This window comes from Pristis pectinata, chromosome 45 (genome assembly GCF_009764475.1).
Source record: "Pristis pectinata isolate sPriPec2 chromosome 45, sPriPec2.1.pri, whole genome shotgun sequence".
In the NCBI taxonomy this organism is placed as follows: domain Eukaryota; kingdom Metazoa; phylum Chordata; class Chondrichthyes; order Rhinopristiformes; family Pristidae; genus Pristis; species Pristis pectinata.
This window is the reverse complement of record NC_067448.1, coordinates 2,526,457-2,550,487: the sequence shown is the minus strand read 5'-3', so window position 1 is coordinate 2,550,487 and position 24,031 is coordinate 2,526,457. Positions and strand designations below refer to the sequence as shown.

The following is a 24,031-nucleotide window of genomic DNA, read 5'->3' as shown; positions in this document are numbered from 1 at the left end:
CCCAAACCAAGTCATCACTGCCACCTCCCCAGCGGCCCCCAGCCCAGTCCACACCGCCACCTCCCCAGCGGCCCCCAGCCCAGTCCTCACCATCACCTCCCCAGCGGCCCCCAGCCCAGTCCTCACCGTCACCTCCACGCCAGCCCCTACAGAATATATAGAAAGTAGAGGCTACACTTTTTTATTCATAATCTGCTTTGTGCTTAAGATGGCTGCTGATCTCCTTAAGATGGCCGCTGGGCCTCCTTCTTCTTCTTCTTCTTCAGCTCAAGCGCAGGAAACTCAGTGTGGGAAACATATAGCTCATTAAACAAATAGTTAGCCCATTCCTAGGGAGACACTTTTGATTTAGTGTAGCTCATTAAACAGATGATTATCCCATTCCTAGGAAGACACTGTTGATCTATTGTGTAGCTAATGGTTGTTGTGGCCAGTGCGACTAATGATTTTGTAGCAGTTCTGTAGCTGATAGTTTTCATAACTGATAAGTCAGGTGCCAGCAAGTCTTAGAACTCATAAGTAATAGAGACACATTGTGATGTTTTATAACTGTTAGCCTTGTAGCGAATAAGCCTAGTATTGTTTTATAACTAATAATTCCGTAGCCTAGTACCAGGACTCCCAATGCCCATAAATAATCGGGGCACCCTGTAATTGAGACAAGAAATGACTGTGGTGAAAGACAAATGGTTGTGAGCCAGTAGACAACTGTGGAAGGAGGCAGGTGGCAATGGATGAAACTGTGAAGATAAGAGAGGACATGATGGATTGTAACAATGTAATTGAGCTAAGAAAAAAGGTATAAAAAAAGGTCCTCGAGCTTCGCTCGAGGGCAGTAGTCAGAAAGTGACTAGTAACTGGCTGTCTGACTGTCCCAACTTTTCTTTGCAAATAAAAGTTTAACTTCTTGAGTAATCTTCTGCTTCTCCTGGTCATCTATCTATTGCGGGTAACCACGACACCCCCAACCCAGTCCTCCCCACCACCTCCACGCCAGCCCCCAGCCCAGTCCTCATCACACCCCCCAAGCCCAATCCCCACTGCTGAACCCCCGCCAGCGCCGGCCGCTAGCCCAGTCCTCACCTGCCAACCCCGAGCCTCCACCTGCCAACCCCGAGCCCCATGCCTCCACCCATTCCTCACCACCAGAGTGAAATGTGTGCAGCATCTGCAGAATGAACTGCAGTTCCTCACTGAGGAGATGCAGACAGCACCTCCCATCCCTCAAGTGGTCACACCAAGGACAAGAGAAGCATGGGAACCCCAACCACCGATAGGTCACCCCCCCCCCGACCTGAAATAAATCACTGTTCAGTTGTCAACACTGGCCTTACCTCCTACCCCGTAATGCTCTGTGAGTTACTTCACCAGAAGGACCACATTTACCACAAACCATTCCCCAATCGCCCTCCCTCATCTCATTCAAACCAGGATGGGAAATAAATGCTGGCAGTGTCAACGATAATGCATCCCAGCGATACCCTCCATCCAGGTGGCTACATTTCCCTTAATTCACATTCTGGAAATCCTTAGAGCAGGTACGACATTTCCATGCACCCACCTACTCTACGCACACCCACCACACGTACCATATTCCTTTGCTCCCACCCAATTTTCTTTTGTCTGCTGCCCACCCCCCCAGCAAGGCCATCAGAAAGACATTTTGGTCGGCATGAATGAGTTGGGCAGAAGGGCCTGTTTTCAACCTGTGTAACTCTGACTCACCCCACCTGGAATCACACAGTTCAGCGCACTGCCTATAGCAGGTGGAGACTTGATCGCTGATGACAGGTCTCTATCATAGCTAACTTCAAATCATTAAATAATTCTGGGGAAAAAATCCAGCCCCTGCAGTGGCTGGAACGGTGCCAAAACACTTAGAACTCTACTTCACCCTTCTCCCAGAGACATTCACATCCTGTGATCATACGTTAAATCTTCCCAATTTTAACATGTCTTTTGGAACCTTCAGTTCCACTGCACCGCCATGTGGATTTGTAAAATTTACTCAGATCTCCTCTCACTTTGTTTAAAAGGCCACCGTACATCATCAGTGAGGCCAGAGACTTGTAAAATTCTCTCCACTGCCACAGACTCACATTCTCCCTTCACTTGCCAACACGCTGACATCAACCATCTGGAAAGTCAGCAAGATGTAATGCCCCCCGATACTCCCCATCCCCACTGATGGGAAGTTCTGTGCTTTTCCTGCTCCTTCCTCCAAGATAAGCGCACATGGATCCTGACTTAATAAAGAGTAAAGGCGAGGGGCCCCCTCTTGATGGCAGAGGAGAATTGGCCTCAGTGGCCACACACATGCAGGGGAAAGAGATCAGAATTCCATTACACAATGTTATTGCTTGTTATTTTGGGATAAGCTGATAATTTCATTCCATTGCTGACATTAGCCTTTGACATTTAGCGACTAAAGTTACTTAATTACTTGACTATTTCACCTACCTTGGCTGGATTTGAATCACGGAGTCAGAGTTGTACAGCACAGAAATCGGCCATTCGGCTTAGCTCCTCCGTGCCAGGTTGGATGCATCAGCCAGTCCCATTTGCCTGCATTTAGCCCTCATCCCTCGAAACTTTTCCTGTCCATGTACCTGTCTAAATGCCTTTAAAACACTGGCAACTTGTTCCATGTTCCCACGACCCTCTGTGAAAATGTTGCCCTTCAGATCCCTTTAATATCTTTTCCCCTCTCACCTTAAAGCTGTGGACTCTCATTTTAGACTCCCCTGTCCTGTGAAAAAGGCAGTCATTGTTCACCTTATCTGTGTCCACCATGATATTATAGATTTCATGAAAGCCACCCCTCAGCCTCCCATGCTCCAGAGAGAAAGGTCCAGGCCCATCCAGTCTCCCCTTCCAGCTCAAGCTGCAGTCCTAGTAACATCCTCGTGAATCTTTTCTGTACCCTTTCCAGCTTAATGATGTCTTCCTTCCTATCCCCAGGTGATCAGACTGCACACAATAGTGCAAGTGCGGACTCACCAAAATCTTGTCCAGCTCTAACATGATGTCCCAACTCTGGGACTCAGTGCCCCGTCTGATGAAGGCAGGCAAGGTGTACGCCTTCTTCCTGTATATCCAGTCTCAGGAAACTGTGCACCTGTACCCGTGTCACCCCATCCTACAACACTTTCTGCTGGCCTAATATTTACTGTGCAAATCCTGCCCTGGTTTACCTTGAAGTGCAGCACGTTGCTGAGTTAAATTCCATCTGCCACTCCTTCCCAACTCTCCATGTTGGTCTAGATCTCCTTGTAAACTTAGATAACCCTCTTCATCGTCCACTACACCAACAATTTTGATGTCATCTACAATCTTACAAACCACATTAACAACTTTAATGTTCAAAATCTTTAACATAGATAGCAAACAGCAGAACCAGCACCCACCCCAACAGCACACCACTGGTCACAGGCCTCCAATCTGAATAACAACCCTCCACCGTCAACCCTCTGATTCCTTTCACCAAGACAGTTTAGTACCCAATTGCCGAGCTCACCCTGGATTCCATGTGATCTCACCTTCCAGACCTTCCCACCATTCAGTACCTTGTCAAAAGCCTTGCAAAAGTCCGTGTAGAACATGTCTACCTCCCTGCCCTCATCAATCCTCCTGGTCACCTCTTCAAAAACACTCAATCAAACTTGTGACACATGATTTCCCCACACACAAAACCATGCTGACTGTCCCTCACCAGTCCCTGCCTTCCTAAATGCTGATAGATCCTGACCCCCAGAATCCCCTTCTGTAACTTTCCCACCAGCGATGTTCGGCTCACTGGCCTGTATTTGGGGATCATTATTGAACTTGAGCAATGACAGATCAAACGTAATCATGTGTGGGGTGATGCATTTTGGATGCCCAAATAAGGGTAGGATATTCAGCATTAATAATAGGGCCCTGGGGAGTATTGATATTTGTGTACAAATCCAAAGATCACTGAAGGTAGCAGCATGAAGGTGACATCCAGCATGTTTGCCGTCATTAGGTGCAGCACAGAATACAAGTGCAGGGAGGTCTGGTTACAGCTTTATAAAATGTGATTAGACCAGTTGGAAGTGTGTGTAGTTCTGGTCACCATGTTATAGGAAGGATGCGGTTGCACTGGAGAGGGTGCAGAGGAGATTCAGCAGGGTGTTGCTTGCGATTGAACACTTCAATTACACAAGACTGGATTGGCTGAGCTCGTTTTCCTTGCAGGAGGGACAGACAGTGGGAGACATGATAGAGGAAGAGGGATGGTAGACTGTAAAACAAAAAAACCTTCCCCATGGAAAAAGGCATGAAAGGTGCGGCATATCTTCGGCGGAGGATCTCAGAAAACAATCAAATACCCCACCCACCCCAGACATTCTCCCTTCTCCCCCCACCCATTGGGCAGAAGATTCAGAAGTCTGCTAGTATATAACACCAGGCTGAAGGACAGCTTCTATCCCACTGTTATAAAACTGTACAACAGTCCCTAGTACAATAAGATGGACTCTTGACCTCACAATCTACCTCATTATGACCTTGCACCTTATTGTCTGCCTGCACTGCACTTTCTCTATAACTGTAGCACTTCATTCTGCATTCTGTTATTGTTGTCTGTTATGCTACCTCAATGTGCTGATGTGATGAGATGATCCGTATGGATGACATGTGAAACAGTTTTTCACTGTACCTCCATACGTGACAATAATAAACCAATTTAAAGTATTTTTCACCCCTTGGGTAGTTGTAGCCTGGGACACACTGTCTGAGGGGTTGGAGGCACATACTCTCACAACATGCATCCGGATGAGCAGTCAAAGTGCAGAGGTACAGTGGGCTGGTAAATGGGATTAGTATAGATAGATTGATGGGTGCATAGACGTGCTGGGTCCAGCGCCTGTTTCTGCCCTGTTCCATCTATGACTCCATCTAACTGAACCACAGTAACACCACACTGTTTTTTTTCAAAACCCTATATCCCTTGCCTCATTGAAAATCAACCATATTTTACCCTTTGACCAATCCTTTTGGAGCCAATGCCAATACCTCCCTACGTGACCAGAAAGGTATTAACACTGGGGCAGTGTTTAGCAACTTCTTTTGAACAACTGGTGAAACTTCTGTGCTTTTCCACTGTTTTCTTCTGCAAAGTTATATCAGTCGCTCTGTCAGAATCACTTATTAAATCTGTCCTTGAACACTACGTTCACATCCACATATTGTAACTTGAAAGTCCGATAAAGAGCCTGTCCCAGCACTCTGCACAAGATCACATCTCTCCTGCTTCTGACATTTGAAATATCATAGAACAGAACAGTACAGGCCCTTCGGCCCACGATATTGTGCCGATCTATATCTTACCCACATTCTATTTGCCCCTCTCTCTACTTCACCTCCCATAACCCTATTTTCTTTCGTCCATGTGCTATTGAAGTGTCTCTTAAATGACCCTATTATAATCGGGCTCTACCAGCCCCACCCCTCCCATTCCCCCAGCAGTGCATTCCAGGCACCAAACACTGTGGCAGAAAACCTTCCTCTGACATCCACCTTCCCCCCCCCCCCCAAAAAAAACTTTCCTCCACGCACCTTAAACAGGTGACCTTTAGTATTAGCCATTACGCCCTGGGGATAAGATGCTGGCTGTCCACTCTGTCTATGCCTCTCATAATTTTATATACCTCCATCGTCTCCTCTCATCCTCCATCTCTCCAAGGAGAAAAGCCCCAACTTGCTCAGCCTCTCATGTTCTCCTATCCAGGCAGCACCCTTGTAAATCTTCTCTGGAATCTCCTTGGAATGTTTTTTTAAAAAAATTGAAGAATACGGCACATTCAACCCCAAGACCCAACAACCATGACGGCTTCCCCCCTACTGCCCTTCCCAGGCTGCTGCCTGGAGAAGACCGTGTACTCCTGTGACACACGAAACCCAATCACTGTCACTCTCCTAACACTGTGTCTGACCTGCTCCCACCACTGCTCTACTTGGCATATCCTGCTGCTTCTCGGCTCACTCTATTCCTCATGAAGCCTCTCTCCTCACTCACTGTCTTTATGTACATCACAAAAGCCAGTACCAGTGATTTATCAGCCAGGTCCTGTGACTGTGCTGCCCCTGTTCCCTGTGCTCAGCCCCTTCCCTGATCCCACTTCCTTGGTGAGTCTGGATCTGGTGCATATACCACAGCTTCACAATCAGGACCACATTTATATTTTACAGAAGACTGTGCAAACCTCTGTGTTTCTTTGATGCACAAGTCCCCCTCCTTTTGGCACCTTCAGCCATGGTGGTGACAAGCATTCACCAATTGTGGTGATCTGTAATAATATTAACAGGAGCATTAGATGGTAATTGATACGAAAAGGAAAACATTGCCTTGTGAATCAACACACACACACACACACTGTCTGATCACACCAGGCCTATCTTCTGCTGGTTATATACTGTCTGACCCCCACACTTTGCCTGCGGCTACAGTTGGTGATTTCCCCACCAATGCCTGACCATCGGAGGTTTCTACAGAGTCATAGAACAATACAGCATGGATACAGGCCCTTCAGGGCTCATATCCCTCCAGGCTGCGCCCCTTCATCTACCTGTCCACGTGCCTGAACCATTTTCTCTGGCAGGTCATCCCATCTGCTCACAACCCTGTGTGTGAAAAAGTTGCCCCTTAGATCCAGTTTAAATTTTCCCCCTCTCACCCTAAACCTATGCCCCCTAGTTTTGGACCCCCCTACCCTGGGGAAAACACTGTTACTGTCCGCCTTATCTACCCCTCTCGTAATTTTAAACATTTCTATAAGGTCACCCCTCATTCTGCTACGTTCCAAGGAATAAAGACCCAGCCTGGCCAAACTCTCCCTATAACTCAGGCCTTTTAGTTTTGGCTGCAGCCTTGTAAATCTTTCCTGCACTCTTCCCAGTGTAACCATGTCTTTTCTATCGTAGGGTGACCAAAACCATCCACAGTTCTCCAAGTGCATCCTCACCAACAACTTATACAATTGCAATAAAATGTCCCAACTCCTATACTCAGTGCCCTGACTGAAGGCCAGCATGCTAAACACCTTTTTCACCACCCTGTCTACCTGTGATGTCACTTTCAACAAACTGGCAACTGCTCTGCCCAAGACCGCAAGAAGCTGCAGAGAGTTGTGGACACAGCCCAGCACATTATTGACACCAGTCTCCCCTCCTTGGACTGTCTTTACCTCTTGTTGTCTTGGTGAAGCAGCCAGCATAAATCAAAGACCCCACCCACCCAGGACATTCTCTCTTCTCTACTCTTCCATCGGGTAGAAGATACAGGAGCCTGAGGGCACGTACCACCAGACTTAAAGACAGCTTCTACCCCAATGTGATAAGACTATTGAACGGTTCCCTTATACACTGAGATGGACTATGACCTATGACCTCATGACCTCAATCTACCTTGTGACCTTGCACCTTATTGCACTGCACTTTGTGTAGCTGTGACACTTTACTCTGTACTGTTATTGTTTTAATCTGTACTACCTCAATGCACTCTGTACTAACTCAATGTAACTGCACTGTGTAATGAATTGACCTGTACAATCTGTTTGTAAGACAAGTTTTTCAATGTACCTTGGTACAAGTGACAATAATAAACCAATCCCAATACTATGTACTTGCACTCCCTAGTGCCGTAACATTTATAGTACAAGTCCTACGCTGGTCTGACTTTCCTCAATGCACCACCTCACACTTACCTCTATTGAAATCCATTTGCCGCTCCTCAGCCCACTTCCCCAACTGATCAAGACCCCCCCCCCCTGTAATTTCGGATAACCTTCTTCACTGCCAACACCTCCTCATTTCATGTCATCCACAAATTTACTAATTAAGCCTTGTGCTTTGGCATCCAAATCATTCGTATAAATAATGAAAAACAAGGGTCCCAACACTGATCCCTGCGGCACACCACTAGTCACCAGCCTCCATTCCAAGAAACAGCCTTCAACCACCAGCCTCTGCTTCCTACCTCCAAGCCAATTTTGAATCCACCTAACCACCTCTCCCTGAATTCCATGTGACCCAACCTTCCAACCATGCGGGAACTTGTGGAAAACCTTGCTAAAGTCCAAATAGACAACATCCACTGCCATGCCTCATCTACCTTTTTGGTTACCTCTTCAAAATAAAATTCAGAAAGGTTCATCAACCATGACTTTCCATGCACAAAGCCATGCTCTCCTCCTAATCAGACTTTTCTATCCAAATGCTGGTAGATCCTGTCCCTCAGAATTCACTCCATTAACTTCCCCACTGCTGATGTCAGGATAACCAACCTGTAGTTCCCTGGCTTGTCCTTGCTGCCTTTCTTAAAGAAAGGAACAACATTAGCCGCCATCCACCTTCAGGCACTCCACCAGTGGCTAACGATGAAGCAAATCTCTCCACAAGGGCCTCCACAATTTCTTCTCTGGCCTCCCACAAAGTCTGAGGTTGCACTGAGTCAGACCCTTGGGATTTATCCACTGTAATGTGCTGTAAGGCTGCAAATACTTTCTGCCTGGTAATATGAATGTTCTCCAAAACATCTCCACATGTTTGCCTTCTCTCTTGAGCAACCATGATCATCTCCTCAGTAAATAACAAGGAGAAATATCCAAGAAAAATCCCACCCATCTCTTGTGGCTCAAGACAGAGGCAACACTACTGATCTCTAAGGGGACCTACTCTCTCCCTAGCCACCCTTTTACTATTCACACAGTTATAGAATCTCCTGGGATTTTCCTTAAGCTTGCCTGCCAGATCCAGCTCATGCCCTCTTTCTGCCCTCCTGATTTCCCTCTTATGTGCATTCTTAATCTTTTTATACTCATCAGGGGATCCACTATCCCTGACATCCCAAACCCAATGTACGCCTCCTTTTACCTGACCACAGCCTCAACATCTCTCGTCAGCCAGGTTTACCCTTCACCCTCACAGGAACATGCTGTTCCTGGACTCTTGATATCTCACTCTTAAAAGCCTCCCGCTTACCATTTGTTCTTTTCCTTTCAAACAGGCTCACATAATCAACTTCTGCTAGATCCAGCCTATTTCCCCAAATGTTAGCCCTGCTCCAGTCTAGGACCCCGACCTGTGGACCTGTCTGATCTTTTCCATCACTACCTTAAAACTAATAGAATTACAGTCACTAGAGCCAAACTGCTTCCTGACTGCCACTCCAGTCTAGCCCTGCCTCGTTCCCCAAGAGGAGGGTCAGTAATGCACCCTCCAGAGTACGGCCCTCAGGAAACTTTCCTGCACAAATTTCATCAGGAGGGCAGAAAGAGGGCATGAGATGGATCTGGCAGGCAAGCTTAAGGAAAACCCCCCACTAATGCAACCCGATTATTCTTACAAATATCAGCAATTTCTCAACACACCTACTCCTCAAGTTCCTGTATGGGGGGGGGGGCAAAGTTCTCTCATACAGCCCCACTCGAGTGACCGTTCCCTTCTTGTTTCTACCCATATAGCCTCACTGGAAAATCCCCCAAGAATGTCTCTCTCAGCACTGGTGTTACTTCCCCCCTGCCTGCCTTATCAAAAGGCAACACCCTCTCCCTGCTTCCCCGTACCTGTCACCTCTTGTACTGATCGCCCTGCCCCAGAAGTCATCCCAATGATCCAAAATCTGAATTCCTGCCCCCTACACCAACTCCTCAGCTACACTGCCCTCACTACCATCCTGCCTACCCCAATAAAGTGCTGATGACACAACTATGAGCAATTTCTTTACAACCTACTCCTCAAGTTCCCGCGATGGATGGATAGGGTGGGGTGGGGGGTGGGGTTGTTGGCTCTACACCTGCACAGAAAACCTGCTCCGCGCAACGCCGGAGGACCACCACAGCGCCACCAGTGGCTGGAGGGCCGGAGGGACAGCCCCACTGGAGTGACCCTCCCTTTCCTGCTCGCAACCTTTGCTTCCTCCCCAAAGCCTCAGCTCCTCGCTCTTACGCTGAAGGGTCTCGGCCCGAAGCATCGACTGTTTATGTCCCTCCATGAATGCTGCCTGACCTGCTGAGTTCCTCCAGCACTTTGTGCGTATCACTCCTCACAATGAGCCGCTCTGCTTGAGCTTACCCTCTTTTTATTGGCTGCTGTTAATCGACTACCCAATCAACGAGATTTGCCTGTTTTACAGTTTCCCGCCCTCTCTCCCTCCCGATTCATGTTAAAATGGAACTTACTAACACCGAGACTTTAAAGGCTCCCGCTCCAAGTCCTGACTCCTGCAATGTGAAACACAATGAAAAAGACGGAATCATACATTGGGCTCAGGCGGTTGGCGACCTCACTGTCACGGAGGAGTACGTGCGCAACTTTTGCTCACCCAGCCGCCTGTGCCCCCGGATCCTGCATCCGCGGCATCTCCAACCCTCGATCATAGCCGGGCCCGGGCTTGTCGGGCACCACCTGCCGCCAAGAGTCTGCACCGGGTCCCCCCGCCAGTCCGACCCGCCACTCACTGACCCCGCTGTAAACCGGCTTCTGCATCCGCAGTCCAGCATCTGCAAGCCTCGTTTCTGCTGCGGGTCCGCGGGCAGCCGCCAACCTCCCGCCGTCCGGCAGAGAGCGGGTGCAGTGCAGAAGCAAGTCAACCCTCCCCCGCTGTATCCGCCCCCCCCCTCCTCCCCCCTCCCCCTCCCCCTCCCCCCCCTCCTCCCCCCCTCCCCCTCCCCCCCCTCCTCCCCCTCCCCCCTCCCCCCCTCCCCCCCTCCCCCTCCCCCTCCCCCCTCCTCCCCCCCTCCCCCTCCCCCTCCTCCCCCCCCTCCCCCTCCCCCCTCCTCCCCCCCTCCCCCTCCCCCTCCTCCCCCCCTCCCCCTCCCCCTCCTCCCCCCCCTCCCCCTCCCCCGCCCCGCCCCGCCCCGCCCCGCCCCAAACACCGGCCTCAATCTTCGGCTCGGCACTGCGCCCGCGCAACGCCGGAGGTGCCCACAGCGCCACCAGTGGCTGGCGGACCGGAGCGACAAGGCAGCGCGTCCGACCGTTCGGCCCCTTCACTGGGACACCCACAGTTTTCGCTGAAACTCCACCCAAGTCACCCTTGAATGGCCAACAAACATTATTATTATCAACAATCAGCTGTCTAACTGATTCAGCCACAGCTGCCTTTCAGAGGAATGGCTGCCTATGGTCCACCTTGTTACAGTCTTTAGTTTTCTAATTTACTGAGTGTGGACTTCGCTGGTGATTATCGTTTATTACTGCACAGTAATTGTCTGACGACATCGTGAAAGCTCCGTTTCTGTGTAAAACAGTGCAGCTTCTTGTCCCGAACTCAGCCAAGGGTGGAAAAGTGGTCTCCCTCTAAGTTCCCCATCAGAACTTTGAACAATCTTTAGCAGCTAAATTGAGCACATTATCTGGTTGCTGCCATATTGTTCTGTGTTTTTGCAGCCAGTTGTGCTGAACAAGACCATCACTAAATATGTTCAATCTGAAAACTGAAGATGCTGGAAACTCGTTACATCAGGCAGCATCTGTGCAACGAGAAACACCATCGTCATCATCAGCTGCTTTATTTTGATCCACAAAAGGTATTAAACTGCTGTAAAATATTTTGGACTCCAATGTAATGATAAACAACCTCATTTAAATACAATGTTCCACCCAATGCGCCTGTTAATTTAGTTCTCACTTCTACATACAGTTGCACACAAAACCTATTCCATTGAACTTATCCCCAAAGCGTTGGTTTGCCCCACGATCACTCTGTTGTATCTGCTCCTGAGCCCGTTCACGCCCTGCCCAGAGGCAGTGACCAGGTAGTGACAAAAAGGTGCAACATTTCTTGCAGCTCAGGCAGGCTGTTACTGTGACAACGGAAGAAGTCACTCACTGACTTACTGAAATTCTGACATCTTCTAAACATGAAGAACCAATTCCAATGCAACACACACACAGTGCTGGAGGAAATCGGCAGGTCAGGCAGCAATGGAGGGAAATGCACAGTCGACGTTTCGGGCCCAGACCCTTCCGGCTTCTGTCTCTTCCTTTCCAGTCCTGATGAAGGGTCTCAACCCGAAACGTCGACTGTTCATTTCCCACCATAGATGCTGCCTGACCCGCTGAGTTCCTCCAGCATTTTGTGCGTGTTGCTCCAGATTTCCAGCATCTGGAAACTCTCATGTGAAGCAAATCCAGTGTTTGTTTTTACCCGCACCTTTCAGTCATTTAGTAAATCCACTGTCAGTCCAGCTTTAGAACATTGAGCTGTGCCACAGCCACAGACGTAGGTCAGTACAATTGCTGCTAACATGTCTTGTCAAAAATATAGTAGGGATTCATTTCAATCACACAATCCTGAATTCAGTCCTGATGAAGGGTCTCGATACGAAACGCTGGCTGTTTATTTCCCTCCATAAATGCTGCCGGACCAGCAGAGTTTTTCCAGCATTTTCTGTGTGTTGCTTCAGTGGTGAAACCCTTTTGGTTTCCTTCTTTATACAACCATATCATGAAGATCATATTCATTCAAATACTAAAAAAACAAGCAATCCATTGACCAAAGCCGCCGCAAGTCAAACCATGCCGTAAAGTCCTCCCCAGAAACATTTGAGGATGTGTGACCCAGCCTGAGACAGACACCAACTGCCCAGTCCGCCAACAACACGGCACGGCCGGGCACACAACAGGTCTTTAGGGAGACTTTAAATTGCTCAACGCTGGCTTCATAGAACAGCACAGGACAGGCCCTTCAGCCCAAGATATTGTGTCAAATTAACTAAATCAATGACTCCTAATTAATCTAATTCCTCTTCCCTGCACATTGACTATGTCCCTCACTTCTCTGCAGATTCATCTGCATGTCTAACAGTCTCTTAACCACCTCTCTCGTACCTGCCTCCACCACTAGGCAGTGCATTCTGGGCACCCACCGCTCTTTGTATAAAAAACTGCCCCGCACATCTCCTTTGAACTTACCCCCTCACTGGCTGTCTACTCTATCGATGCCTCTCATAATTTTATAAACTTCTATCTAACCTCCCCTCAGCCTCTGTTCTGGAGAAAACAGCCCCAGCATGTCTAACCTCTCCTCTTAGCACATGTCCTCCAAACCAAGCAGCATCGTGGTAAACCTCCCAAAGCCTCTACATCCTTCCTATAATGAGGCGACCAGAACTGAACACAATTCTCTAAAGGTGGTGAACTTAGTGGTGAACCCAAAGAATCATTGAAAAAGTCTATCAAAATATTTTTAGAACATAGCTCTAAATTGACCAAATTCACTCAAAGAAGAAAACAGAACAGCACAAGAACTGGGGTCAAGTGGTATCGGGGGAAACTAAAGGCGCAAGTCGACATTTCAGACCAAGAGTGGAGACCCTGCATCAGAACTCAGGGATGCAGCAAGACTGCAGGATGTGGCATTGTGTGGGTGGGTGGGGGTGGAGGAGGGAGAGATAGAGACTGGCAGGTGACAGGTGGAACCCAGTGGGGAAGGGATCGTGAGCAGATGGAACCAGGTGGGTGGATGGGATGGGATGGGAATGGCCAACAAAGGGAGCAGAAGCCTCAGTGCACAGGTGAGTGTGTGGTAGGAGAACACCAGGGCGTGAGTTACCTGAAATTTGAGAATTCCGTGCTTCCTTTTTGATTGCCTGCTCCAACCGGTTCAATCTGCCCATCATTACCTCCAGTCTGGCTCACCCGTCAGCTACCAGCCTGAGTACAACGTCCCCTGCCCCCGGACAGGTCCAAATGGAAACCGCAGCAGCATCACAGGCAGGTGGGTTCAGACAACTCACAGAACAGACATTGCACAATCTGTGTCACTAACAATATACAAATGTACATTTTGTGTCAATAACGGACTTAGAATCCCTTGGCTGGGCGCAGGGCCATTTCCCCAGGGACACGGTCCCATTATCACAGCCCCAGGGATTGTGGGGCAGCAGCAAGGGGGCAGTTTTGCCCAGACGTGGGGGGGGGGGCGGGGAAGGCGTTACCTGAGCTCAGGGGGTAGTGAAGGGGAATGTGGGTCGTTCCACAGCCCCACACTGAACCCATACCAGGGTGGGGGATGTGGGCACTGGGCCACTAACCAGGGGCCGGACAGTCTGTGAAATCACCGGGACAGCAGGGTGTCCCGTCAGGGGAAGGTGCTGTGGGGAGCTGCAGCTCGGGGACTGAAACTTGTTCACGTCATGTTCAGTGCCGGACGTCCCATTGGGCTCCCTCTTTGCTGTTGTCTGTCTGTCACAGCATTAATGTGTTGTATGTGAAGAAAATCAGCGGGGAAGAAATCACAGACTCTCATAGGATCAGTTCACGTTCGCCCTCTGGCAACCAATGACTATTAAAGGCAGGAAATGCAGCAGCAAGTTGTGGGCTCTTGCTGCCCATTGGCCGGGTCCTGAGCCCAGGAGCTGGTGGTCCCGGGCCTGCTGCAGCACCGTCTGCACCGCAAGTGTCCGCTCAGGGCAGTGGGCTCGGGGCTGCTTTAGAAAAGGTCGGATGTCCCTATTCACACAGCCCCAGGCCGGCAGTGCCCAGAGTCCGGCTCTGGCGGAAGGAAGCAGCGGCTGGAAGGAGAAAAGATTGTTTCTCATCACTGGGGAATGGGGCAGCGGCATCACTGCCCAACTGGTGCTGGGTCCCACTGATCTCTGACCGTCTGTCTCCGGGCTTTGTTGTCGGGGAACATGGAACATTGAACAGTACAGGGACAGCTCCTTCGGCCCACCATGTCTGTGTTGTACCATGATGCCTCTCCTTATAGTGAACATTCTCTGATCCAGGCAACATCCCTGTGAACTTCTTCCGGACCCTCTCCAAAGCACTCACATCCTTCCTGTCATACGGCAAACAGAAATGCACACTACACTCCAAATGTGGCAGAACCACGGTTTTATACAGCTGCATCGTGACTTCCCGACATTTACACTCCACACCTCGACCCATGTCGGCAAGTGTGCCCTGCGCCTCCTTCACCACCTTACCTACCTGTCTTACCACATTCCGGAAGCAATGGAGTCGCAGCCCTGGGTCCCCCTGTACATCAATGTTCCGAAGGGTCCTGCCAGTTACTGTATGTTTTCCTCTTGCGTTTTCCCTCGCAGATGCACATCTCACACTTGTCCAGGTTAAATCGATCTGACACGTCTCTGCCCAGTTTCCCAACTGGTCTCTATCCTGCTGAATCCTTTAACAACCTTCCTCATTATCTACAGTTCCGCCAGGTTCTGTGTTGTCTGCTTACTGTTCACCCCACTTCTAATGAGAATGTTTTAAAATTCGTTCCTTGTTCTTTTCTGATTCTGCAGCAAGTGGTATTCACAAACAAAGGAGACACTGTACCCGTGTTGAAGGTTGTAATGACTCTAATTTGCTAGGATGATAGAACAACTACTCATTAACCACTTCAAAAACTACAGAAGGACAGAATGATGATTAACTGCTCAGTGAAGTGTTCAGTGCCGGAGGGAACCCCAGGTGTCCGACAGCCACTTCCATGATTTTCTCTCTCAGTCTCTCTCTCTGTCTCTCTCTGTCTCTGTCTCTCCCTGTCTCTCAACTCTTTCCTAACACCACGAAAATTATATGTCACAAACTGCAGAGATCCCTGCGGGACACCACTGGTCCCTGAGGTCCAGTCAGGGTAACACCCTCCACCACTGCCTTCTGTCTTCTCTGGCCAAGCTAATTTTGAACCCAAACTACCAATTCTCCATGGAACCCATGTGGCTTAAACTTCTGGATCCGCCTGCCGTGAATGGACCTTGTCGAAAGCTTCAGTAAACCCCGTGCATGGACCGTCCAGTGCCCGACTCCCATCAGTTATCTTCTTCCCCTCCTGAAAAACCTCAGTCATGCTTGTAAGAGCTGACCTCCCCCACACAGCACTGCTGGTGGTCCCTAATAACTCTCTGCTTTTCCAGATGCCAGTTGATCCTCTCCCAAGGTATTTTTTCCCACAATTTCCCTGCCACAGTTGAAAGCGTACCAGCCTGTAATTCCCTGACTTGTCTCTGTTTCCCTTCTGAAGCAGAGGAACAACATCGGCGATTCTAACAGAGCAGTAAAAATATAACTAAATTGAGGCAGGGTGTCACATCGGGCTCCGCGTCACGGGATTATTCTGAAACACAGAGGGAAGGGTTAATGGCATCATTGTCATTGTTACTGAGCACCCACTGAATAACTGCAGGAAAACAGTAACGTGTCACAGCAGTTCTGTTTGTACAGCACAGTGTGTGATTCAGAACAAGACTGTAGCAAGCAACAGGACACGCAGTGATCCACTGATAAAGCTGTGGGGTTAGTTAATGATTATCACCAGGAGATGACCTGTAACCAGGGTGTATCCATTTACCTGCAGAACACAGAACGCTGTCTCACTGGGACTCGCTGAGCACAGAATCTGGAGCCTCGGTACAAGGTAGGAACCACGATGGACTGGACAAAAAACTTCAGAGAGTTAACAGGAAAAAGGCATTTAGTACTTTTGTGAACACTTCACCAAGATTGAGAAATTATTGAATAGTGGATCTGTAACAAATTCCCTCCTGAGACAATGGACGATTTTCTTCAGCTAACTGAGCAAACTTTCTGACCACGTCCCGCGGGAACCTGGTGCTGTTGGAAGTGTTATTGAAGATGTTGCACGTTCCGTCCAGTTACGAATAAGAGCAAAAGCTGGGGAGGTGGGAGCTTCCGCAGCCCCGAGCCACCCCCACCCCATTGCTTCCAGCAGCAGGACTCTGACCCTTCCACTCTCTGGGGTTTACTGATCCCGGACGGAGGGAGCTGACGCTTTGGCCTATTTATTCTTTCGCTGGAAAGATCGACACTATCTGCCCATCCCCAATTACCCTTCAGAGGGTCGGCTGTACTGTTATTGTTTTTACCTGTACTACATCAATGCACTCTGCACTACCTCAATGTCACTGCACTGTGTAATGAATTGACCTGTATGATCGGTATGCAAGACAAGTTTTTTCACTGTACCTCGGTACAAGTGAGAATAATAAACCGATATCAATACCATTACAGAATGTAATGAGAAAAATTCCCCACGTTGCCGTTTATAGTGAGGGGAAAGGTAGGGAAGTGATGCTTCCAGTATATGAGCTATTGGTGAGACCTGTTGTGGATCACTGCAGTGAGTGTCGTTTTCCTGTGTCAGAAAGGATGTGAATGGATCGGTAGTAGTTCAAGGAAGGTTAAGCAGAGAGATACCTGGACTGTGTGAGTTGTCTTGTGAGGAAATGTGTGTCAACCTTGGCTGGTTTTCGCTGATGTCGAAGAATTTGAGGTGACTTGATTTTATGCGCTGGTGTTGGATGAATGAGGGCGGATTTGACTGTATCCGCTGGTGTTTAGATGAATGAGGGGTCTTGACTGTATCCACTGGTGTTTAGATGAATGAGGGGGGACTTGACTGCATCCGCTGGAGTTCAGTAGAATGAGTTAAGCACTTGGTGGAAATATAAAAGATCATGCGGGGTCTTGACTGGGATGTGGAGAATATGTTTGCTGCTGTGGGAGGAAGTAAAAGTGATGAAGCTAGACGTGACGTTTCTTCCGGCGTGGTACTAGTAAGTTTATGGAATTCTCTTCCTCAAAGGAACGGAGAAGCAGAGTTTATTCATTGTGTTTCATTCGGCAGTGCCGGATAGGAAAGAGAGTGAGGTGTTGCAGGCGGTTGCAGGACTAAGGCGCTGAGATCACAGTCAGATTATTCGTGATCACAGAGAGTGTTAGAGCAGACTTGAAGGGCCTAATGTCCTGCTCCTAATTCAATATGCCAGCAGCAACTTCTGACAAAAAAAGTCCCAGTGAATTTAATGTTTGGAGTTTTCCGATCACTCACTGACGAGAAACGGTTTATGTATCTGAAAAATATATGTGATATCAGGGAATATACCAAAGGGAAGATAGTAAACAGTCATTATTTATCAACTGCCACAGTGATATGGTAACAGTTCCAGTAAGTTAACACATAACTGAAGGTGAAGGACATTCTTATCTTACTGCATTGCCCATTACTGTAGTGGTCCAACTAGGGACAACTGTTGAACCGGCTTTTTAAAGGTTTGATAGCGAGATTAGTGCAGCCCCAAGCAGCAGGAGCACAGTTAAACCTGGAGAAAGGAATGTCCAGTGTTCAAAACAGAAGATTGTTCCAAATGCATAACTGGTCACCAGAGTTCACAGTGCGCTTCCTGGCGCTGTCTGTCCAACAAACGCACAGCAATCTCTGTCCTCAGCTGTCGCTGACAATAAACTGGCTCCAAACGGCACCAACCGACCCGAACCAGGATGCGGGTCGTGACTGTTCTCTGGAACAGACAGAAGTGTCGAGAGAACCGTGATCATTGTCACCGTGCACTGAAGCAGTGATTTTGGATCGGACAACATGTCAGAACTATTTGCTTGAATGAGGCATTGCGTGGTTCAGTACAAGCGTCGGGGATCAGGGTGTGGAGGTCTGTGCTGATGAGGCTGAAATCCATGTTTGTGAATGTGTTATCAACTGAACCTCACCCAGGATGTGTTCACTTACTGCTCGCACCCATAAGATTCAGGTGCTCGGATTCGCTGGCACCAGAATCAGGAGCTCAGCGCAAGGTCAGAGCAACATTGGAGCATTTTAATAAGCACACCAGTCACGGCAATATTTCTGGTATGTTGTCGGTAAATTGTGTAGCTTTATGGATCTGGAAGAACATGTGCATTTTTTTTACAAAAACTGGACACTTCTTAACTGCAATAATCCAGTCAGGACACTGGGATTAGGTTTGCTCGATGGAAGGCTTGATGCCTCGATTAACGCAGCTCAATCTGAATGTGTACAGACAGGATCTGGGGAAACTAACAGGCAGTGTGCAAGAGAACAGATGATTTCAAATACTCAGCGTTCACTGCGCCAACTGCGGTCTTTCATTGGCTCCTGGAGGCCGAAGACGTTAGAGGGATCTCTGTCGCTCTCCCTCTGCTGTTTATTGTTGGACAATAAACGAGTTATGTGGCAAACAATATTATTAAGCTGAGGCTTAATGTCACATCAGGCCATACGTAGCTCATGGTTCTTCCTGTGAAGCGCAGTTAGGAGAGTTGAGGGCAGCACAATCACTGTTACCAGGCACGGAGGTAACAAAGGCGAAGAAACGGAGCAATGCGTCCCCACATACCGAATTACACGAAACAAGCCCTGAATTAGGGAACAGGGCGTGGGAGCGTCAACCGATAATGCTGTGGTTTGGTTAACTATTATCAATCGGAACTGAACTTTACTACACCCAAAATATTGGAGGAATTCAGCTGGTCCGGCAGCATCTATGGAGGGAGATAAACTGTCGACATTTCGGGTCGAGACCCTTCATCAGGACTGGAAGGGAAGAGGGCAGAATCCAGAATAAGAAGGTCGGGGGAGGGGGAGGAGCACACGCAGGCAGGGGATAAGTGAGTCCAGGGCAGAGGGGGAAGGTAGATGGGCGGGGAGGGAGGAGATATAAGAAGCTGAAAGGTGATGGTGGAAGGTAAGGGGCTGAAGAAGAAAGAATCTATTAGCGTTGGGCAGTGGACCATGGAATAAAGGGAAGGGATAGGTGGGCAGGACATAAGGGCGGGGGAAGAGGAAAGAGGAGGGGAGGGGCCACAGGGATGAGGGAAGCGAAAGGAGGGCGAAAAGGGGGAGGAGGAGAGCGGTTACGGGGTGTTTGAAAAATCGATGCCGAGGTCATCAGGCTGGAGACTCCCAAGGCCGATTATGAGGTGTTGTTCCTCCAACCTGTGTCTGCCTCAACGTGGCGGTAGAGTAGGCCATGGATAAACATGTCAGTATGGGAACGGGATGTAGAATTGAAGCAGCTGGCCACCGGGAGATCCTTGCTTTTGCGGCGGATGGAGCGAAGGTGCTCGAAGAAGCGGTCACACAGTCTGCGTCGGGTCTTACCGATGCATCGGAGGCCACACTGGATGCAGTAAATGACACCAATAGATTCACAGGCTCGCCTGGAAGGACTGTCTGGGGCCCTGAATGGTGGTGAGGGAGGAGGTGTGGGGACAGGTTGTGGGGACAGTGCGGTTGCAGAGATAAGTGCCTCCTTTTTCAGTAAACGGGGTTTCCCTTCCACCTCGGTCAATGCAGCCCTCACCAGCATTTCCTCCATTTCCCCACGTCTGCCGTCACCTAAACCCCTGACATCACAAGGACAGGGTTCCCTTGTCCTCACCGACCACCTCACAAGCCTCCGCATCCAACACATCGTTCTCCGCAACTTCCGCCATCTCCAACGGGATCCCATCACCAGGCACATCTTCCCCTCCGCGCCTCTTCACTTTCCGCGGTGATCGCTCTCTCCCCGTGTCCACTCGCCCCGCCCCACCGATCACCCTCCCGGCACATAACATCAGCACCAGTGTTGTAAAGAACCAGTTGTGACTGAGTTCAGTGACGAGAGGAATCGATGTTTCGTAGCCAGCAAAATGGTTTCAGCCTGCGCTGGGAACCGGCGTCCATTGGTCAACATTGGCAGGAGGACCGAAGCAGCGGGCGCTGTCTGCTCGGCCGCTCCAACCTGCCCTGCAGTTCCGATGACCCACAAAACCGGTTTTACTCCGTACGCCCGGGCCAGGACGCAAGATTAGTTCTTGAAACGGGACTGGCGAGAATTCCGTGATCAGATTCCCCAGAGAGTACGGGCACGGTGCGTAATGCAGGAATACTGCGGTTTTGGGTATTGTGTGACTGGGGCTGGATCAGGCCGTGTCATGAACCGAGTGGCTGGGCCCAAGTTATTTGGAAGTATCGTTCCCCTTTTCACCTTATTTAATGTCTGACCCTACTGTCAATTCTGTGTTTATTACAGAGCACCAGAATCTGACACCTAGCCCCAAAATGGCTGAAGGAGCGGGCAGGGGAGAAGTTCCGGTGAGCTCAACGGGAAAGGCCACGGGATTGTTCGACAATTCTTTTAAATTATAAATATTGCATTGGCTGTGGGTCCAGATTTAATTCAGCAACCGCAATTCATAAAAGATTTGTGAAGGGACTGAGCAGACGGATGGGAGACAATTAACATCTATGGAGGCAGCATAGTCACATGTGGAAGAGGTACAATTACTGTTTGACTCATCATCCTTTTTGCGGATTCGGATTAAAACAGTGCGAGACTCCAGAGATTTGCTGAGGAACGGGGTGACCCAGCAAGCAGAAGGTAACATAGAGCAGAGAGGTGCTGATGGGCAGGTTGAACAGTAACAGGAGGGTGAGAGTGATGGGTTTCACGGGAATATGCAGTGCCTTCTCCAAGGACAGGTCCTTAATGGATATTCTATATTCCTGGAGACAGCAAAAGGGAGGCTTCAACAGGTGGGACCATCTCTGGGAAGGGAAGTAGGAAGAAACGTAGCCGTGGTTGGAAGCAGTAACGTGTGAAGGGCTGAATGTCCCCCTTCTCTACCATCTCCTTTGACCTGAATCAATAAAGTCACTACAAAGGTACTTGATATATTGAAAACAGGAGTGATGTGACCCTCTGCCCAGAGGATAGAGTTTAGGTCTGAATCAGACTCGCAGCATGATGGTCCTGAGATGCTTTGATCAGTCACTCGACGTTGTGACGAGGGCAGGTTTAATAATAGCTTCTGACAGACCAAGGGAATACTTGCCCAGCAAAAACATCATGAGGGTTCAAAAAACTAGAGGTAACTTTCACTGCCAAGCACTCTCCAGTCCATGGACACATCAGGTGAGGGCACTCGAAAGTTGGGCAAATAAGCAAAATGCGGTTTCTTAAAGGAAGAGAGAGGTGGAGAGTTTAAACATAACAAGGGATGGAGTGACCTGGTGATTCATGTACTGAGTTTGTATCCAGATCAGCGAAACGTTCGAATCCCACTGTAATGCTTGAATACAAAGCGGTGATAAAGTAACCCTGTAGCAAAATACCAGTGTTAGTTATGGTGAACACGCAAACGCTGGATTCTCCTCAGAACGTTTGCAACTCTGTGCAGCGGAAAGCTGCCATCGTCTCCCATGTTCCTGTCTTCAGATCCTCTAGACGACAGCCCTCAGATGGAGAAGTTGTTACATAGTGGCTGGGGTCTTGTCAGTGTTGATGGTTTAGAGACAATGAATGCGTGAGGTAGCTGCATTCGGACACAATTCATGCGTGACATTAAACAGAAACTGCCGGAAACGCTCAGGTAGTCGAGCAGCATCCGTGGAGAGAGACTCGCGCAGATGCCTCTGAAAGGTCTTTCTTCCTCAACTGTGGCTTCCCGTCTGTTAAAACGAACAGAGCCCGTGAAGGCATCTCATCTATTTCCCACACCGCTGCTCTCACACGCTCCTCCTGGAGAGACCAAGAGGTAAAGTTCCCTCGTACTCAGCTTCCACTCTACCAGCATAGTATTCAATGGATCATCCTTCACCATTTCTGCCAACTTCAACACGATTTCACACAGGACTCACACTTATTCACTTCTCCCCTTTCAGCAGTGCAAACGGATGGATCTCTTCAACTCCCCAGTACGTTCTTCATTCTCCATTAAACAACCCCCTTATATCACTTTCCTATGTAACAGCAACACTTGACATTTTACCACCCCCATCACCTTCTCACCATCCGGAGACCCAAACAATGTTTCCAGGTGAAGCAGCGATTCACTTGTATTTTCAAACCCGTGAACGGCACTTGGCGATCTCTGCGGCGAACTCACGCCAAAGAAGCCTAACACAGATTGTGGGACGCCTGAGCAGAGCCTCTGCAATCGGTTTATTGGAGTGCCCTCAGCTTCCAGTAGCCGACCATGTTAATTCACCATCCCACTCGCACTCAGACCAAATTGCCTGCGGGTCTTCCACATTGTTACAATGGGGCCCAAACACAAGCTTCAAGATCAACACTTTGTCTTTCAGCTGGGTATATTCAGATTTATGGACTGGATATAGACTTCCAACTGTTGGCAATTCACCCTTCCTCTCTGAGAACTGGTCATTTCTGCCAGTCACCCATCAATGATTTTGGCTCAGTCTTTTGCCTTTCCTACAACTGAGTGGCCTACGGGGCAACTCACGCAGTCCAGCTACAACAACAGATAACACAGGCGAAGAAATATAACGTAACTGCCACTTTAACTCATGTTGACACAGATGTTCCCTTTGTTCTACCTATACCTCCCCACATTCTCGGACACTGAAAACTATTTTGTATTATCTTTCCGAGTTCTGGCAGAGGGCTTTGGACCCGCAATCGGATCCTCCCTCCACAGATGCTGACTGAGCTGAGTGGTTCCAGGTTTTGTTATTATTCAGATTACCAGCATTTGCAATGTTTTCACATTTCCTTTCACAGTCCATGCCTGTGTGATTCAGCAGCAGCAGTTGGAATAGTTCAATTCCTGTTGCAATTTGCGACTGGTCATCAGTGAGGATGGGGTGCGATGGCCAGGAGCTGCAATGTACGTGGTCTATTTATAAATGATGTTGTGGGGCAGTAAAATTGTTTTTCATGAGAGGAGAATACGCGCCCGTAATTAGAGGTAACTGAAGTTTTGCGATCTGATGCAAAGATAATGTTTGGAATCTCTGGTCCCAGAGGCAATGCACCTGGAATGCAACAATAACACTGAGGTTTATAATATCATATTGTAAAAGTGGAGTAAAAGGCACAGAACATACATTTTGTTAACATTGGTGAGAGCAGTTTCCGTTACCTTTCATAGGATGTTGCTGGCAATTCCGTCATTTATTACCCAGCTACGTCATTGAATTCAGTGACATGATGGGTCACGTCACAGGACAGTTCGGAGTCAAATGTACTGGTGAGTCTGGAGTCACATGGAGGTCAGACTGTGAGGGCGGGAGATTTCCTTCGGTTCAGGTGTGTTGTGGGTCAGGTGTGAAGCCTCAAGTTCACCTTTGCAGATTCTGGCAGGCGTATTTAGTTCCATTAATGGAACTTCTCTGCTGCCATGGTAGTGCCGCTACAGAACATGTCTACTTGCCGAACTGAGTAACTAGAAACCTAGAAAACAGTAGCAACAGTATGTCATTGAATGCTCT

General features: G+C 48.8%; 1 protein-coding gene across 4 annotated transcripts in view; it reads right to left on the bottom strand.

The window, feature by feature from the left end:
• The window catches only part of LOC127566800 (NACHT, LRR and PYD domains-containing protein 3-like), a 44,575-nt gene extending 33,947 nt beyond the window's left edge, over positions 1-10,628 (bottom strand). For 3 of the 4 annotated variants that reach the window (XM_052009312.1, XM_052009311.1, XM_052009315.1), the window contains exons 1-3: positions 10,346-10,628; positions 10,203-10,244; positions 6,228-6,311 (exon numbers count right to left, since the gene is read on the bottom strand). In XM_052009312.1, coding sequence (XP_051865272.1) covers positions 6,228-6,294 — 67 coding nt within the window. In that variant the 5' untranslated portion in view covers positions 6,295-6,311; positions 10,203-10,244; positions 10,346-10,628. The remainder of the gene's footprint in view (positions 1-6,227; positions 6,312-10,202; positions 10,245-10,345) is intronic. The other variant, XM_052009313.1, reaches the window with a different exon arrangement.
• Between the last annotated feature and the right edge of the window lie 13,403 nt (positions 10,629-24,031).